At 21.9% G+C, this 13,527-nt stretch overlaps 3 protein-coding genes across 3 annotated transcripts; 2 read left to right on the top strand and 1 right to left on the bottom strand.

Annotated features, from left to right (window-relative positions):
- Positions 1-142: 142 nt before the first annotated feature.
- On the top strand, positions 143-978 carry PGO_140070 (variable surface protein; the record flags this gene model as incomplete). Its single annotated transcript, XM_028690001.1, has 2 exons — positions 143-229; positions 355-978. 2 exons carry the CDS (start codon positions 143-145, stop codon positions 976-978), a joined length of 711 nt encoding a protein of 236 aa, XP_028545802.1.
- A 2,808-nt stretch (positions 979-3,786) lies between these two features.
- Positions 3,787-5,189, top strand: PGO_140060 (variable surface protein; the record flags this gene model as incomplete). Its single annotated transcript, XM_028690000.1, has 3 exons — positions 3,787-3,825; positions 4,014-4,910; positions 5,034-5,189. 3 exons carry the CDS (start codon positions 3,787-3,789, stop codon positions 5,187-5,189), a joined length of 1,092 nt encoding a protein of 363 aa, XP_028545801.1.
- Positions 5,190-11,100: 5,911 nt separating this feature from the next.
- PGO_140050 (variable surface protein) lies at positions 11,101-12,752 on the bottom strand (the record flags this gene model as incomplete). Its single annotated transcript, XM_028689999.1, has 3 exons — positions 11,101-11,331; positions 11,572-12,384; positions 12,732-12,752. 3 exons carry the CDS (start codon positions 12,750-12,752, stop codon positions 11,101-11,103), a joined length of 1,065 nt encoding a protein of 354 aa, XP_028545800.1.
- Between the last annotated feature and the right edge of the window lie 775 nt (positions 12,753-13,527).

The raw sequence follows: 13,527 nt of genomic DNA, 5'->3' as shown, positions 1-13,527 counted from the left end.
TCATTTAAATTATTTTAAAATATAATGCTAATGGAATAGCGACATATAAAATATATAATAAATATTGTTCTATTCTCATATATTACTTATTAGAACTGCTATTTATATATATTTTTTTTTTACAGTATTAAGTATTTATACCATGAAGGGAAATATTAAGACCACGCTTTTTGTTAAAATTTTTACATATATCATTTTAACATACACATGCCACTATAAGAATAATGAGGTATTACATTAATATGTATGAATAGATTTATATTTAAATAGAATTATTATTACGTAAAATGCATACACTTTTGTTATAAAGGCATTTACTTTATTAAACAATAATTTCATCCATGTTTTATTTAGCTAACATCTGGTAATTACTTTGATAAGAGATACAATATTGATAAAACATTAAACATAAGAAATAAACGTTTATTGTCAAAATATGATTTTCAAAGCGAAACGAGGTATCCACCGTCAAGTGGTTATTTGACTTCGGATGCTAGTAGTAGAACATTAAACAATGAAGAAAAACCCATGTTAAAAAACAAAAAGGGAAAATATTATGGACATTACATACGTCATTATGGTAGCGGAAGTGGGAACCCAATATGTGTTTTACGTAAAGGCATAAAACAAATTGATAATAACATTGAAAAAAAAGTGTTCAATTATCTTGGAAAAGAGAGTGAATATGAAGAAAACAATAAAGTTATGAATAAAAAATATAAAAGAACCATTTTCAAAAAGTATGATATATATGTATTTTGGGGCTATGTCTTGCCATTATTTGTAACAACCACTATTATGTTGTTAGATTTTTCACTACGAATTAAAAATGGATCTTATATTTTTGGTGCATTTGTAAAAAATTTAAGTACTCATACGTATATTTTAATATTATTTTTAACATACGTTATTTGTGCATTAGTATTTTGTTATTTGGGTTACAAAATTGAAAAATATACAAGAGTTAGACGCACGTAAGGTGAAGAAGACAATGTATTATTATATTTGTGAAGAAGTTTTTCATATGAAATAAAGAACTGCAGTTATCATTATTGTTACACTTTTTTTATAAACATTCTTGTAATTTTTTAAATTATACATGATCATTAGTATAAAAATTCGAATATTGAAGAATTAAAAATATTTGTATAAATGATAATACGTACATTATTCTATTAGAAATATTCATGTGTACTATATGTTAATATTGGGGAGTAATTTAATATTGCGACTCATAATAAACTACATACATATTTTTGTTACTCATTCTTTTATCTAAAAAAAAAAGTTATTTAGTTAATTAACTAATATATGCACCTAAATTCAAATATTTTGTTTAAAAAATCATATTTATGTAAATTGTATGCATTATACATATGTTTGTATATTATAATTCATATTTACCTGTATAAACAGGATTGTTATGTTGGATAATCTCAAATCATTTATATTTGTGGCGAGCATTGTTGATGTATATATATTTGTTTTTTGTGTTAAATATTAGTTAATATAATTAATGTTTATTTCAGCCATTTAAAAATTTTGTATATATGTTTTTATAGAATTAATTATCGCTGTTTGTTTCATATCTAAAAACAAATTAAATATATGATTTTTATGAATTACAAGTGATAATTTGTATTTAAAACTTATTTGGAATTAAATATATTGTAATAAAAAATTTACAGAGAATGTATATTTTAAAATATAACCGAAAACTTGTGCAGTAAAAAATTTATTATATCGTTTTACTGATTTAAAATTTTAAGGATTTATATATAAAGGAACACATAATGATGACTTACTTGTATTATTTGATAAATAAAAATGTTGGTATCTTGAAAAATATTATTACAAATTATTAAAAATGTGTAACATAGAAATATAGCAAATGAATAAAATAATTACTGTTACATATGTCTTTAATATGGGAAAATTTTTATTTAAGCAAAACTTTTATCTTATACGAAATATATTTAGTCTGTAGCGATCATCTTCGTGATCGCTCCACTTTTTTGTGTTTTTTAAATAATGTGTATTATAGAATAACATAATTTAATAGTAATATTCCTAATTAACCGCAATATTTTATGAGCTATATAAAATATTTTTAGTTATCTTTAGGAATGCACTATATTTTACTGTCTTTTTAATGAGGATTTAACATAATCATCATTACTTCGCAATCATAATTATGGATAGGATCTGAGTCTTATAAATTAATTGTATTCTGAATATGTATAAGAGCTTTTAAAAAAACAATACTTAATTATATAATTACTTTGAATTAAATAACCGTGGAAAATCTTTTATTAAGTGGTCATTTTGCATGGTTTTGCTTAAAAGATTTTTATGAGCTCTTTTGCAATATATAGATTATGAAACAAGAAAAATAATTACACATTCTGCTATTATATAAAACCATGGAAGCATGAATCGGTTATATACATATTATTCTTAAAAAGGATTCTCTCCTTTGTTTATTTTAAGAATTTTTATCAAAATACATTTAAATAATCTCTAAGAATTCAAAAAGAATTAAAATATTTTAAAAACAAAAAGTAATGTATTAAGTATTAAATGAATAAAATGAATTTAATTTAACAGTAAAATAAGTTTGGACAAAAATTTAGGAACTGTTTTTATTTTGAATTATGTGTTTGCTTTTTATGTAAAATGATAACATTAACAAATAAGTAAGCAGAATAATATATATATATGCTTTTATGCAAAAAGGTTAATTTTTAAACATACTGTAAAATCTGTAGCACAACTTTTTTATAAAATTTAATTGAACTGAATTCTCTCTTTTTTTATTATGGTTAGTTTACTTTTGCATTTCAATATTTGATTAAAACTTTTAAAAAATAATTGTTACATGTATTTTTATAATTTTGCAGAAATTATTTTTATAGAAAATAATATATAAAAATTATTTTTTTCTCTATTGTTAATAGTATTATTCCTTTAAAAAAAGTAGTTACACAAAGGTTGTTTTAGGGGAAAAGAGCTCCTTGTATTTATATATATATTTATGATTAATGAAAAAAATATACGTTCATATTACGGAAATAATATATAAAGCTGACTTTTAAATAACAAAGATATAATCACTAATTTTTTGAAATATATATTTCATATTTAATAAAATGGGAAATTTATTTGTACACTATCAACGAGTACTCAACATGTTTCTGAAATTTACTTCATGACTAGAAATTGTTCATATAAATTCTGGTTAAATATGGCAAAAAAAAATAAAAGGACACAAAAAATAAATCTATTAGGTATATAACGGAATTTAATCAAACCCTAGTAAATCCAATATAACAAGTTTTGAAAGTAGGTTTTTATCTCTATATAAATTTACTTATAAAAAATTAAGTATATATGTGTAAGAGTGTATCTTTTAATGGATAATAGGATTATTAAAAAAATTTTATTTCACAGTTAGGGATGATGCCTATATTAATGTTAAAAAGAAAAATAACATATTTAGACTTTGTTATTATGAATGTATTACTAGAAAATATATTAATTAATGCTTTATCATGTTACATCAAGCTACGTAACACAGCATTTTATATGGATTATATTATTCATAATTTCTAATTTATATTAAAAAATTAGAATACTACATTTTTGCGCTAACTATAGTATGCTATTAATTTTTAATATTAAAAACTAACACATGAATTGTTATAAGTAATAAAAAACGTTTAATTTTATCATTCACACGAAGAATTATTAAAAGTTTATTGTTTGTGCGTCATTACACTTGTTATAATGTTATACACATTCTATGTAATATGGTTATTCACTAAAGTTAACTATGCTAAGATAGAATGACTGGTTTAGAAAATTATGAATGGGTAATTTTTAAAATATTTTAAATATAACTAATATTTGAACGTCGTGCATGTTATACATTTATTGAAATGCACTGAGAAATAATTCTTGTTTTGAAATTTATTATTTTTTTGCAATGTAAATTAATTCTAATTAAATTTCAGGAGGATATATTAAAAGAGCTACCTTCGTATAAAAAATATAATGAATTGAATAGAGAAATAAATGAGGATGAACGTAATGATGATTGTGTATCGTTTACAGATGAGGATGGTAGTGCTAAAGAACTGTGTGAAAAAATGGCAAGGAATTTAAGGGAATTGGGAAAAATGGAAATTGGAGCCATTAGAACAGAGAAATGTTATTATTTGCAGCACTGGCTGTATTACAACACAAGGAAAATACTTAGTTTAGAAGAATATATACAGAGGAAAGATAATGTTAAATATAAACTTAGAGAAGTAGCGAAAAATGTTAATAATAATGCATTAAATTCTTCACCATGTGGATGTATTTTCGATGGTGAATTTATTGATTGGAAAGAAGAAAAAAATTTGCATGATTATTTTAAGAACTATGATTATATTAAGTGTGATGGCTCTGACAAAGGAAGATGTCAAACTTATATTGACTATGTTACTTATATTAATGAACTGTATAAAAAATATTATGATGAATATGGTGATTATGACTGCTGCTTTGGCTTAGATTACTGTAAAGCATATTTTAATTGTGATATCGAATATAACCCAAAGGATTTGCTATTGAAATTAAAAGAGACAAATGAAAAATTAAATGCATCCATTATTCCAGGGGATAAGGATTCAAGACATGCAGAGGATGAGCCATTTATTCTTTCACGTTCACAAAGTAGACCGTTGTATATGACAGATGAAGAAGGATTATCCATAAGCAAACATGACACGTTGGATAAAGAGACTACACCTATTTCTAGTTTCCTAGGAATTAAAAATAATGTACTGAAGACAAATAATTTTTATCGCTTTTTCTTCCTCACTTCAATATTGGGAACATCTTTATTTTTATATTTTTACTATAGAGTAATATAAAATTCAGTATTATCATATAAACAGTTAATGATAATATTTATAATTTATTTATATTTACTTTATAATAAAAATATACATATTATACATGTTTTACTCTTTTAAATTGTTTATTAGTCTACTTTAGAAGGATTTAGACCCAACAAAGGAGGAATAAAGAGGAAAAAATTTAATAATTATCATAATGACAATTTTGTACCTAAATTTCAACATCATAGTGTAGAAGGCGATTTATCAGATTCTCAAACGACTCAACTATATTTACCATATTAATCTAACTGTCAATGTTTTTATTTGTTAATCATACAATTTGAAATGTTTTATGAAGATAATAAGGGGTGTAAACAGCAGTATATTTATATATACCGTTATAAACCATATGAATAAAAAGAAAATATAAATGTATGCATTAATTTTGGTCTATTATTATAAATACGGTTACTTTTTGAAAGAAATATATCATAAGAAATGAAAAGTGATTACACTAAATAATAAATATAAACAAATCATATAATAAAAATGATTTTACTAAAACGTAATACTTATATCAGACAACCGCAACTAAAAGGGTTCACTTTAATTTAAGGAGAATAATGTTTTAGTAATTTATATTTAATATAGGTTTAGTGTTAATTTTAATTAATATAACGATTTATATATGATAATACAAATATGGAATATGCTCACATATTTGGAGGCACAATACGGAGAACCCGTAAATGATGATGGGAATATCCACATCAAAGATTCAACAAATGAATTTATAAATTATAAATTTAATTATATTTTTGTATACCTTTTTGTTATTTTTAATTTATAAACGTTACTTTAAATATATTTTTTGTTTTTTTTTTTTACCAAGATAATGTCAAATTATTATGTAGTCAGAAAAATGCTCTGTGCTGTAAGATTTATATCACTGATACATAAGTATAAAAGGCATGAATAACAAAACAAAAATGATAGATCCTATATATTTTAATGATGACATTTTTCGTTAAAAATTATTATGTCGCATGCTTACAAAATACGTTCTATTTTATATATATATATATAGTTATAAAAAGTCTATATAAGTTTACACGCAATGTTTTTTAAAAAAATGAGTAATATTATGATCATTATATACTTTTTTTATTTCCCTTAATTTTTAATTAAATTATAAATTCTTTGTTTTTTTAGATTTTATAAATTATTCTGTTAGCTATAATCATAAGATTAATTTTGTACCATATTTTTTAGTATTATGTGACTCGACTTTTTTTTTTGTTCTAACGGCCAAACTTTATATGAAGAGAGGTTAATATTATATTTAAATTACATGCAACATATAATAAAAATTTAAGCATTTCTTGTTATAGTGTAAAATCAGTTCATTAGTATTAAGTAAAGTGAACAATATTATAGCTTGTAAAAAAAAACTAAAGACATTAATAGTAGCAACGAATATAAAAATTTAAATAATTTATATATTTAGTAAAGTAAAATTATATTCGTATATGTTTATTATGTATTATAATAAATTAAGCGTGCCAATATATTTTCTAAAGAAGAAATAATATTAAAAAAGAGGTCGGTAAGATTTTACCCCTGAAAGAATCAATAAAATGTATTAACAAATTAGAAAATATTAAGAAAAATGTCTGTATTGTTCTTCATTATAGTAGAACATGAATCTTTTTGTAATGCAAAAGGCAATATAAAACAAAATTGATGAGATTGTGCAAAATTTTAATCTATTGAAAAATATTTAAAAGGTTAGAATTATTGAATTATTACTATAATTTATATGTAAGATATTTTTATTTGCTCTCATAGTAAATATTAGTAAAAATGTTTGAATCTAATTATCCATTATAATTAACACAAAATAAATTAAAAAATAATAATATTTGAATATACATAAGAAAGTGCGGTAAAAGGTATCAAATAAATAAATAATATATATGAAGAGCACCTCTACAAGTTCTTTATTGTTGGTATCATGAAACAAATGATATATTAAGCATAAAAGAGCAATTCTAAAACTTTTATAGTGATAAGGTATTATATAAGTGCTTTTTAATAAGGAATAAATAGTATATCATCCTATGAAATGATAGTATAATAATAATATAGGTATATTACGTTATTAAATTATAACACATGATTCACACAAATATTTATTGCAAACAAGTTAGAATAAATTATCTATTTTATATATAAATAGTTGTGTTGTAAGGATTTAATCAGGTATTATTTATCCACTTATTCTGTGTACAAACAATATTTAACACTCATGATAACACAAAATGGCAAGGTTTAAATTGCATTGTATATATATGAATTTATATTGTCCATAAAGCTTTTAAATAATGAGTTTAATAAAAAAAATACAAATTGATAACGTTATATTTGAGTGGGAAAGCAACACATATACACAATTTTGTACATATGTATATATATATAAATGTAGTATACGAATTTCACATTATAAAAAATATACATTATCATAAGCATGCACTAAAGGATACTATTTTTGAAAAATACTAATTTATATATATAGTGAGGAAATTATACTAATGTGTAAGTGCAGGAGTAGTGCAATTTAATGGAAGAACTGTTGGCGTAACGAATTGTATTATAATAAGAAAAATAAAATTTCTCTTGATTTATATACTTATAATTAATACATTAAAATGGAATATTTAAATGTATTTCTTCTTTTTTTTTTTTTTTTTCTTAGTGTAGAAGTGCTTATAACTAATGATTGTGTAGTTAATATCACAATAGAATCTTTGCTTAAAATTTCAGGTTCATTTTTTTATTTACTTTATGACACACTGAAATATAGTCTGTTATCACTTCTCAGACTTGTGTATATTTTCATGAAAGGATTAATAGGTTGTAACATATTGAAATTGAAGCAATAACCCCATTTTAAATATCTATAATTAATATTATATAAGGTTATTTATATAATATACAGACAGATATAATTATTTTTTATGATATAACAAATTTTATAAATCGAAATTGCAATATTAAACTTTTTAACAATTTTATATAATCTCTTAAATTTTCAAGAAAAAAAATTATTAAATATGTTTATGTGATTGAAAAAAGTGATATGATTACTTTTTTTTATGTTTAAAGCTGGAAGCGCTTCCTATATTATTCATTAAATATATTTATACGAGTTCATTGATTTTTATAGGAGTAAAAAATAGGTATGTGTACTTATATACAAACATTTATGATATCTGCTAGAAACACTTAAGTATGTTTAATTATTTAAAACTTTATTTTAATTTTTTATTATTTTATATTATAATTAAATGTAAAACTAAATTAGATTTTTTGAATTCTGCTTTATTATTTATAATTACATTTTAAATAATGATAATTATTACTGGTTTATGTTGACTTAATACATATATAAACAAAACATACACCATTTTATTATTTATTATTTTAAACCCAGAGACATCTTATTTTGTATAATATGAAAAATAATAAATAAAATGTCATTATTCATATATTCCATTGATCTTGTTATTGAATAAGATATACATTTTTAACAAATTTATTATCCATGAATCATTTAACGAATGTTATATGTATTGATATATTTTAATATACCCTAATCAATATAATGATTGAAGTGATATATCACATTTATTCTAGGAATTTTTTGAAATTATTGCAATAGAGAAGGATTAAAGAAAATCAGATTCATTCTAAATGTTTTGAATTCGACAAAGTTCTTATAAATATTTGGTATATTATGAGATATGTAAAAATAATATGGATATAGGGCTAATAAATGGCTATCTTAAATTAATAACATATCATATAAAAAAATAAAATTAATTCAAATATATGATTCACAGGAACGAATAGATAAAAGGATATTAAATAAAATGAAAAGGGCAATTTTATATATTAATTTATACATAAACTTATAAGAACAATGCTGATTTTATTTGGTACATTGTTCTTCTTGTAACTAGTTCATTTAATACGTTATAAATTAATTATATATAATTTTATATTAATTTTGATATATTTATATATATTATGTTAGTGTAAAATTATTATAACCTTAAATGTAAAATTACATTTTTAGATTATAGTTTTGAAGCGCAAAACTCTCGAATATGTAAGAAATGATAAAAAAAAAAAAAATAAAATAAATAAAAATATTGTCCCCAAATGAAAATGTTAACATCCAAGATTTATAAAATTATTCATTTAGTCCTGATAATTAATGAAGAACACAAGTGAGTATTCGATTCTCCCCTTATTATATTTTATATTAAGCTAAATAATATAACATATATTTTGAACATATTAATGAAATATATTTTAAATAGTAAAAAACATATTATAATAAACAAAATATTATGATATAGAAATATGTTTATGCGCATTAAACTGGTTGATATACATTACGTGATATTGTTGTATATCTATATATTTGAAAAAAAAAATATATATGTTGTTTCTATACATTATTTTGTTAAGCGTGCATAAGAATAGACACACACAGAAATATAATCTAAGTAATAAAAAATTTCGATATAAATTAAAACATAAAATGAAATTGTAATAAATTAAGTAAAAATAAGGAAACAAAAAAATATAGTAATAATAATATGTTATAAATTGTGTACATCCGAACATTAACAAAGCATAAGTGTATTAAGAAATCATATATTCATATAATAAATGTAAGAAGTTATGATATGTTAAGTATAAAATCACATTACATGTATTATAATAATAAGTATAGATCAATATTTATCATTAATATGTATGTATTATATTAGAATTACATCTTCCAGTAATAGTATACAATAAAATAATATGACATATAATGAAATAATTAATATCAAATATATAAGGATATTTATATTAACTGTAATATAAATATGTATATCTATATTATTTTAAATATATAATTGTTATTCTATTTATAACATTTTATTGTTATTATAAAATTAAAAAATCATAAAAGTTGACGTTTAAAAAAACATGAATATGAAGGAATTTATACATAATTTTTTTTTTTGGCTGTTTACGAGCTTATGGAATAATATTTTGAAACGTTATTTAATTTAATTGACAAATTTATATTTTTTTATGCCTATTATACGAACTATTTCACATTTATGTAAAGCTGTTAGTAGAATTCTTCTTCATGTATAAATTTTACAACTTTTTATATGTGGCATAAACGAATTACTTCCTTTCTATTATATTTTTAATTGTAAAATTAAGAAGAATTATATTACATATTATACCTCTTATTTTTTGGAACAATGTTTCATATTTAAGAATTTTGCATTAAATTACATCCTTTATCTGTGTTATTGCGTATTTTTCTTTTCTATTTTATAGCACAGGGAATACATGAACCATAATGGATAAATTAATTGATAATGAAAAAAAAATTTTTAAGTACAAAAATAAATTTATTAAGTTATTTGATTTTAAAATAACTTAGATACGTAAATTTATGGCGTTACTACGTACAAATAATATTTTAATTAACTTTATAAACAATAAATAAAAAAAATTACTCATTATATCTTAATTTTAGACTAAAAAAATAAAATTACAAACATTAAGAAGGTTAATCAATATTTTATAAAGTAATGAAATGTACACATAAGTACCAAATAAAATATATTTTAGCTTGAGTAGTTCTAAAATAATTTAATTTTTTACAAAAAATTAAAAAAATCACATTAATTAAATGCAGTTCTATGTACTGTTTTGTTCTGGATACCATGTTTTAATCTATGTTACATCATAAATACTTCAAAATGTTATAATTCCACAATATGTGAACAAAGAAAATATAATTAATTATAAACTACTAAAATGTATTGGTTAGTTAAAAATTTATTAAATATTTAATGCAAAAACGTTTTAACATTTTTTCAAATTTTCTATTGAATCTATATTTAAGTGTCCAAAGAGCTATATGAAAATTCGATACATGCTTCTTTTACTTTCGATGGCTCTAATAACACTTTCTGTAATTTTTCATTCATATATTTTCTTTTCTTCGTTTTTTTTTTGTTAAAGTATGTTCCCAAAGGGGTTAGCTATATAAAAGTATTTTTTTGTAAAAATATAATTTAATTATCACAAACGAATTAAAAATATATAAATATTATATTTAATGTAGGAAATTTTAGATTACTTTCAAAAGAAATGAGAATAATAAAATAATTGCCAATGGAACTAAAATCATTATAATATATTTTTTATATGGTATTCCTTGGTCATTATCACTAGACGCATCTAATACAAGAATATCTCCAGTATTTCCTGTAACCTCTGTTCCCTCCGTTGCTCCTAAATTATTTTTTCCTTTTTCTGTGCTTACTTCTGAAGAAGTACCGCTTTTATTTTTTCCTGCAATCTCTAATGAAATATAAAGAAGTTTATATCAGAACACTTTTCTACAGTATATAATTTTTTTTTCTCTGGGATATAATCATCATGAAATATATCAGAAGCACCTTTATTAAGAGATAATAATATGTTCGTACGAATATAGCTGTTATTTGAACAGTTTGAATTTGTCGAACCATATGCTCTAATATCATTATGTGCATATATAGAAAAATGCTCTATTAGCTTCTTCATTACCCGCTCCTACATCATCCGTGATTGGTTGATTAGTAGTTTTTGGAAGAGAAATTTTGTTATAGCATGCAGAACCGGTAGATCTATCGGAGAGAGATACACAATCATGTTTTTCTTCATTAACTATGTCAACGGAAACATCTTGTGATTCAGCGGTTTTCCCCCCAATATTTTTACATTTAGGTAAAATATTTTTTGGTATATCTTTATCTACATCATTTGCCTGTATTGTAATACACGAATCATGTACCTGAGTGCCTTCTGTGAATAAAGGTGAAGAACTATCTTTATTAGACAATTGTTTTGTCGACGAAGAATCTGAGACAGATACAAATTCTGTAAGATTTTGCCTTTGCTCGATTGGAACCGATAGATTTTTTTCTGTTGGTTCAGATACATCGACTTCAGTTTCAGAAGATTTAGAAAGAACATCTTCGTTCTCTCGGACTTGTGAACTATGATTTTGTTGATGTGACACTTCTGTTTCCTGTTTTAATTCAGTAGTAGATTCATCACTGTACACGACATCGCTAATGCATGCAGATATATTAGAACAATTTTGAATAATATACTTTACTATTGGTTGTTCGTTTATGAGAAGAGGTATGTAACTATCTTTGTAACAATCATTTAATTCAGCTTGTTTTTTCTTTATAAATTCATTTACTTCTTGACATTTTTTTTCCTGAATTGTACAAATATTATTATTAAAAATATTAGTATATCCTTCAATATCACTTAAATACTCATAATATTTATCTTTGCATTCTGTAATCTTAGAATTTTGGTTATTAGCATTGGTAGTAACTTGTACAAGAGCCATACTCTACCCATTAATTCTTATTATGTCTGTCTATATATTTCCTTTGTTTAAAAAAGTAATATCAGCAAATAAATTATGCGAGTGTATAGGAATTTGTAAAAAAAACATTGTTATTTAAGTGTCATATCATTGCATCATCACTTTTAGGTAAGATCAAATAATAATGCTAAGGAATGTTATAAATTATTGTATTTTAACATATCATCATGATCTTTTAAAAATTAATATGTGATCCCTTTAAACTTATATTATATGAGTGTATAATTATTAATTAAGAGAGCTGTAAAATGATTGAATTTGTTAATATAAGATTTCAAAATTTGTAATAATAATTATTATTGAATTAATACAACAACGTTTCCATATAACATACATAGACTTTAAATATTAAATGATGTTAAACTATTAAGAATCATATATAACTTATGTTCTGTGCTCACAAAAAAATAAAATAATGAATGTTGAATGGGTTCTTTTTAGTAACAAACATAAATGAATTAAAAACTGCTATTTAAGTTGTTGTTTACACATATATGTATATATTTCTTTTATTTTAATCATAATAAAATGCATATAAGTAATTATATATATAATTGCGTTTATAACTATTTTTTGACGTCTTATAGTGTAATCTTTTTCTTATAAAAAGTATTACAACTAAAAAGAAATGCAATTATATTTTAGTGTTAGATAAAAAATTGAATGATTATATATTCGCTACATTCCTATTATTATAATGAATTTTGCATTTAATTATGTTGCATATAACGACAAGGAATAAATAATACGTGGACTATATGTAAGCTTATTTTACTATTATAAAAACAATTTTTAATTAAAATGACAATTTAATACTTAGAACAAATAATAATCCATATGGATTGGAATTTTAACTATATATATTATTCCTATGTACATAGGTATCAGTGAATCCTATCCAGACATCTTCCCTATCACGTATATGACTACTTATTATATATCGGAATATTTTTTTTTTTTCATGGATCATTAATTGTGTTGCGTAACTAAAGTGATTTAATGTAAATGAAGTGAAAGAAAATTTTAACATAGATAAAAAAGAATATAAAAATATTTAAATTAAGTAAAGATTTTTTTGAAAATTACAGAAACATATACGCAGAAATA

The sequence above is a fragment of the Plasmodium gonderi genome, assembly GCF_002157705.1.
Source record: "Plasmodium gonderi DNA, contig: Chr14, whole genome shotgun sequence".
NCBI classification, from domain to species: Eukaryota; Apicomplexa; class Aconoidasida; order Haemosporida; family Plasmodiidae; genus Plasmodium; species Plasmodium gonderi.
Note: the sequence above shows the minus strand (reverse complement) of the source record. Positions and strands in the feature narration are given on the sequence as shown.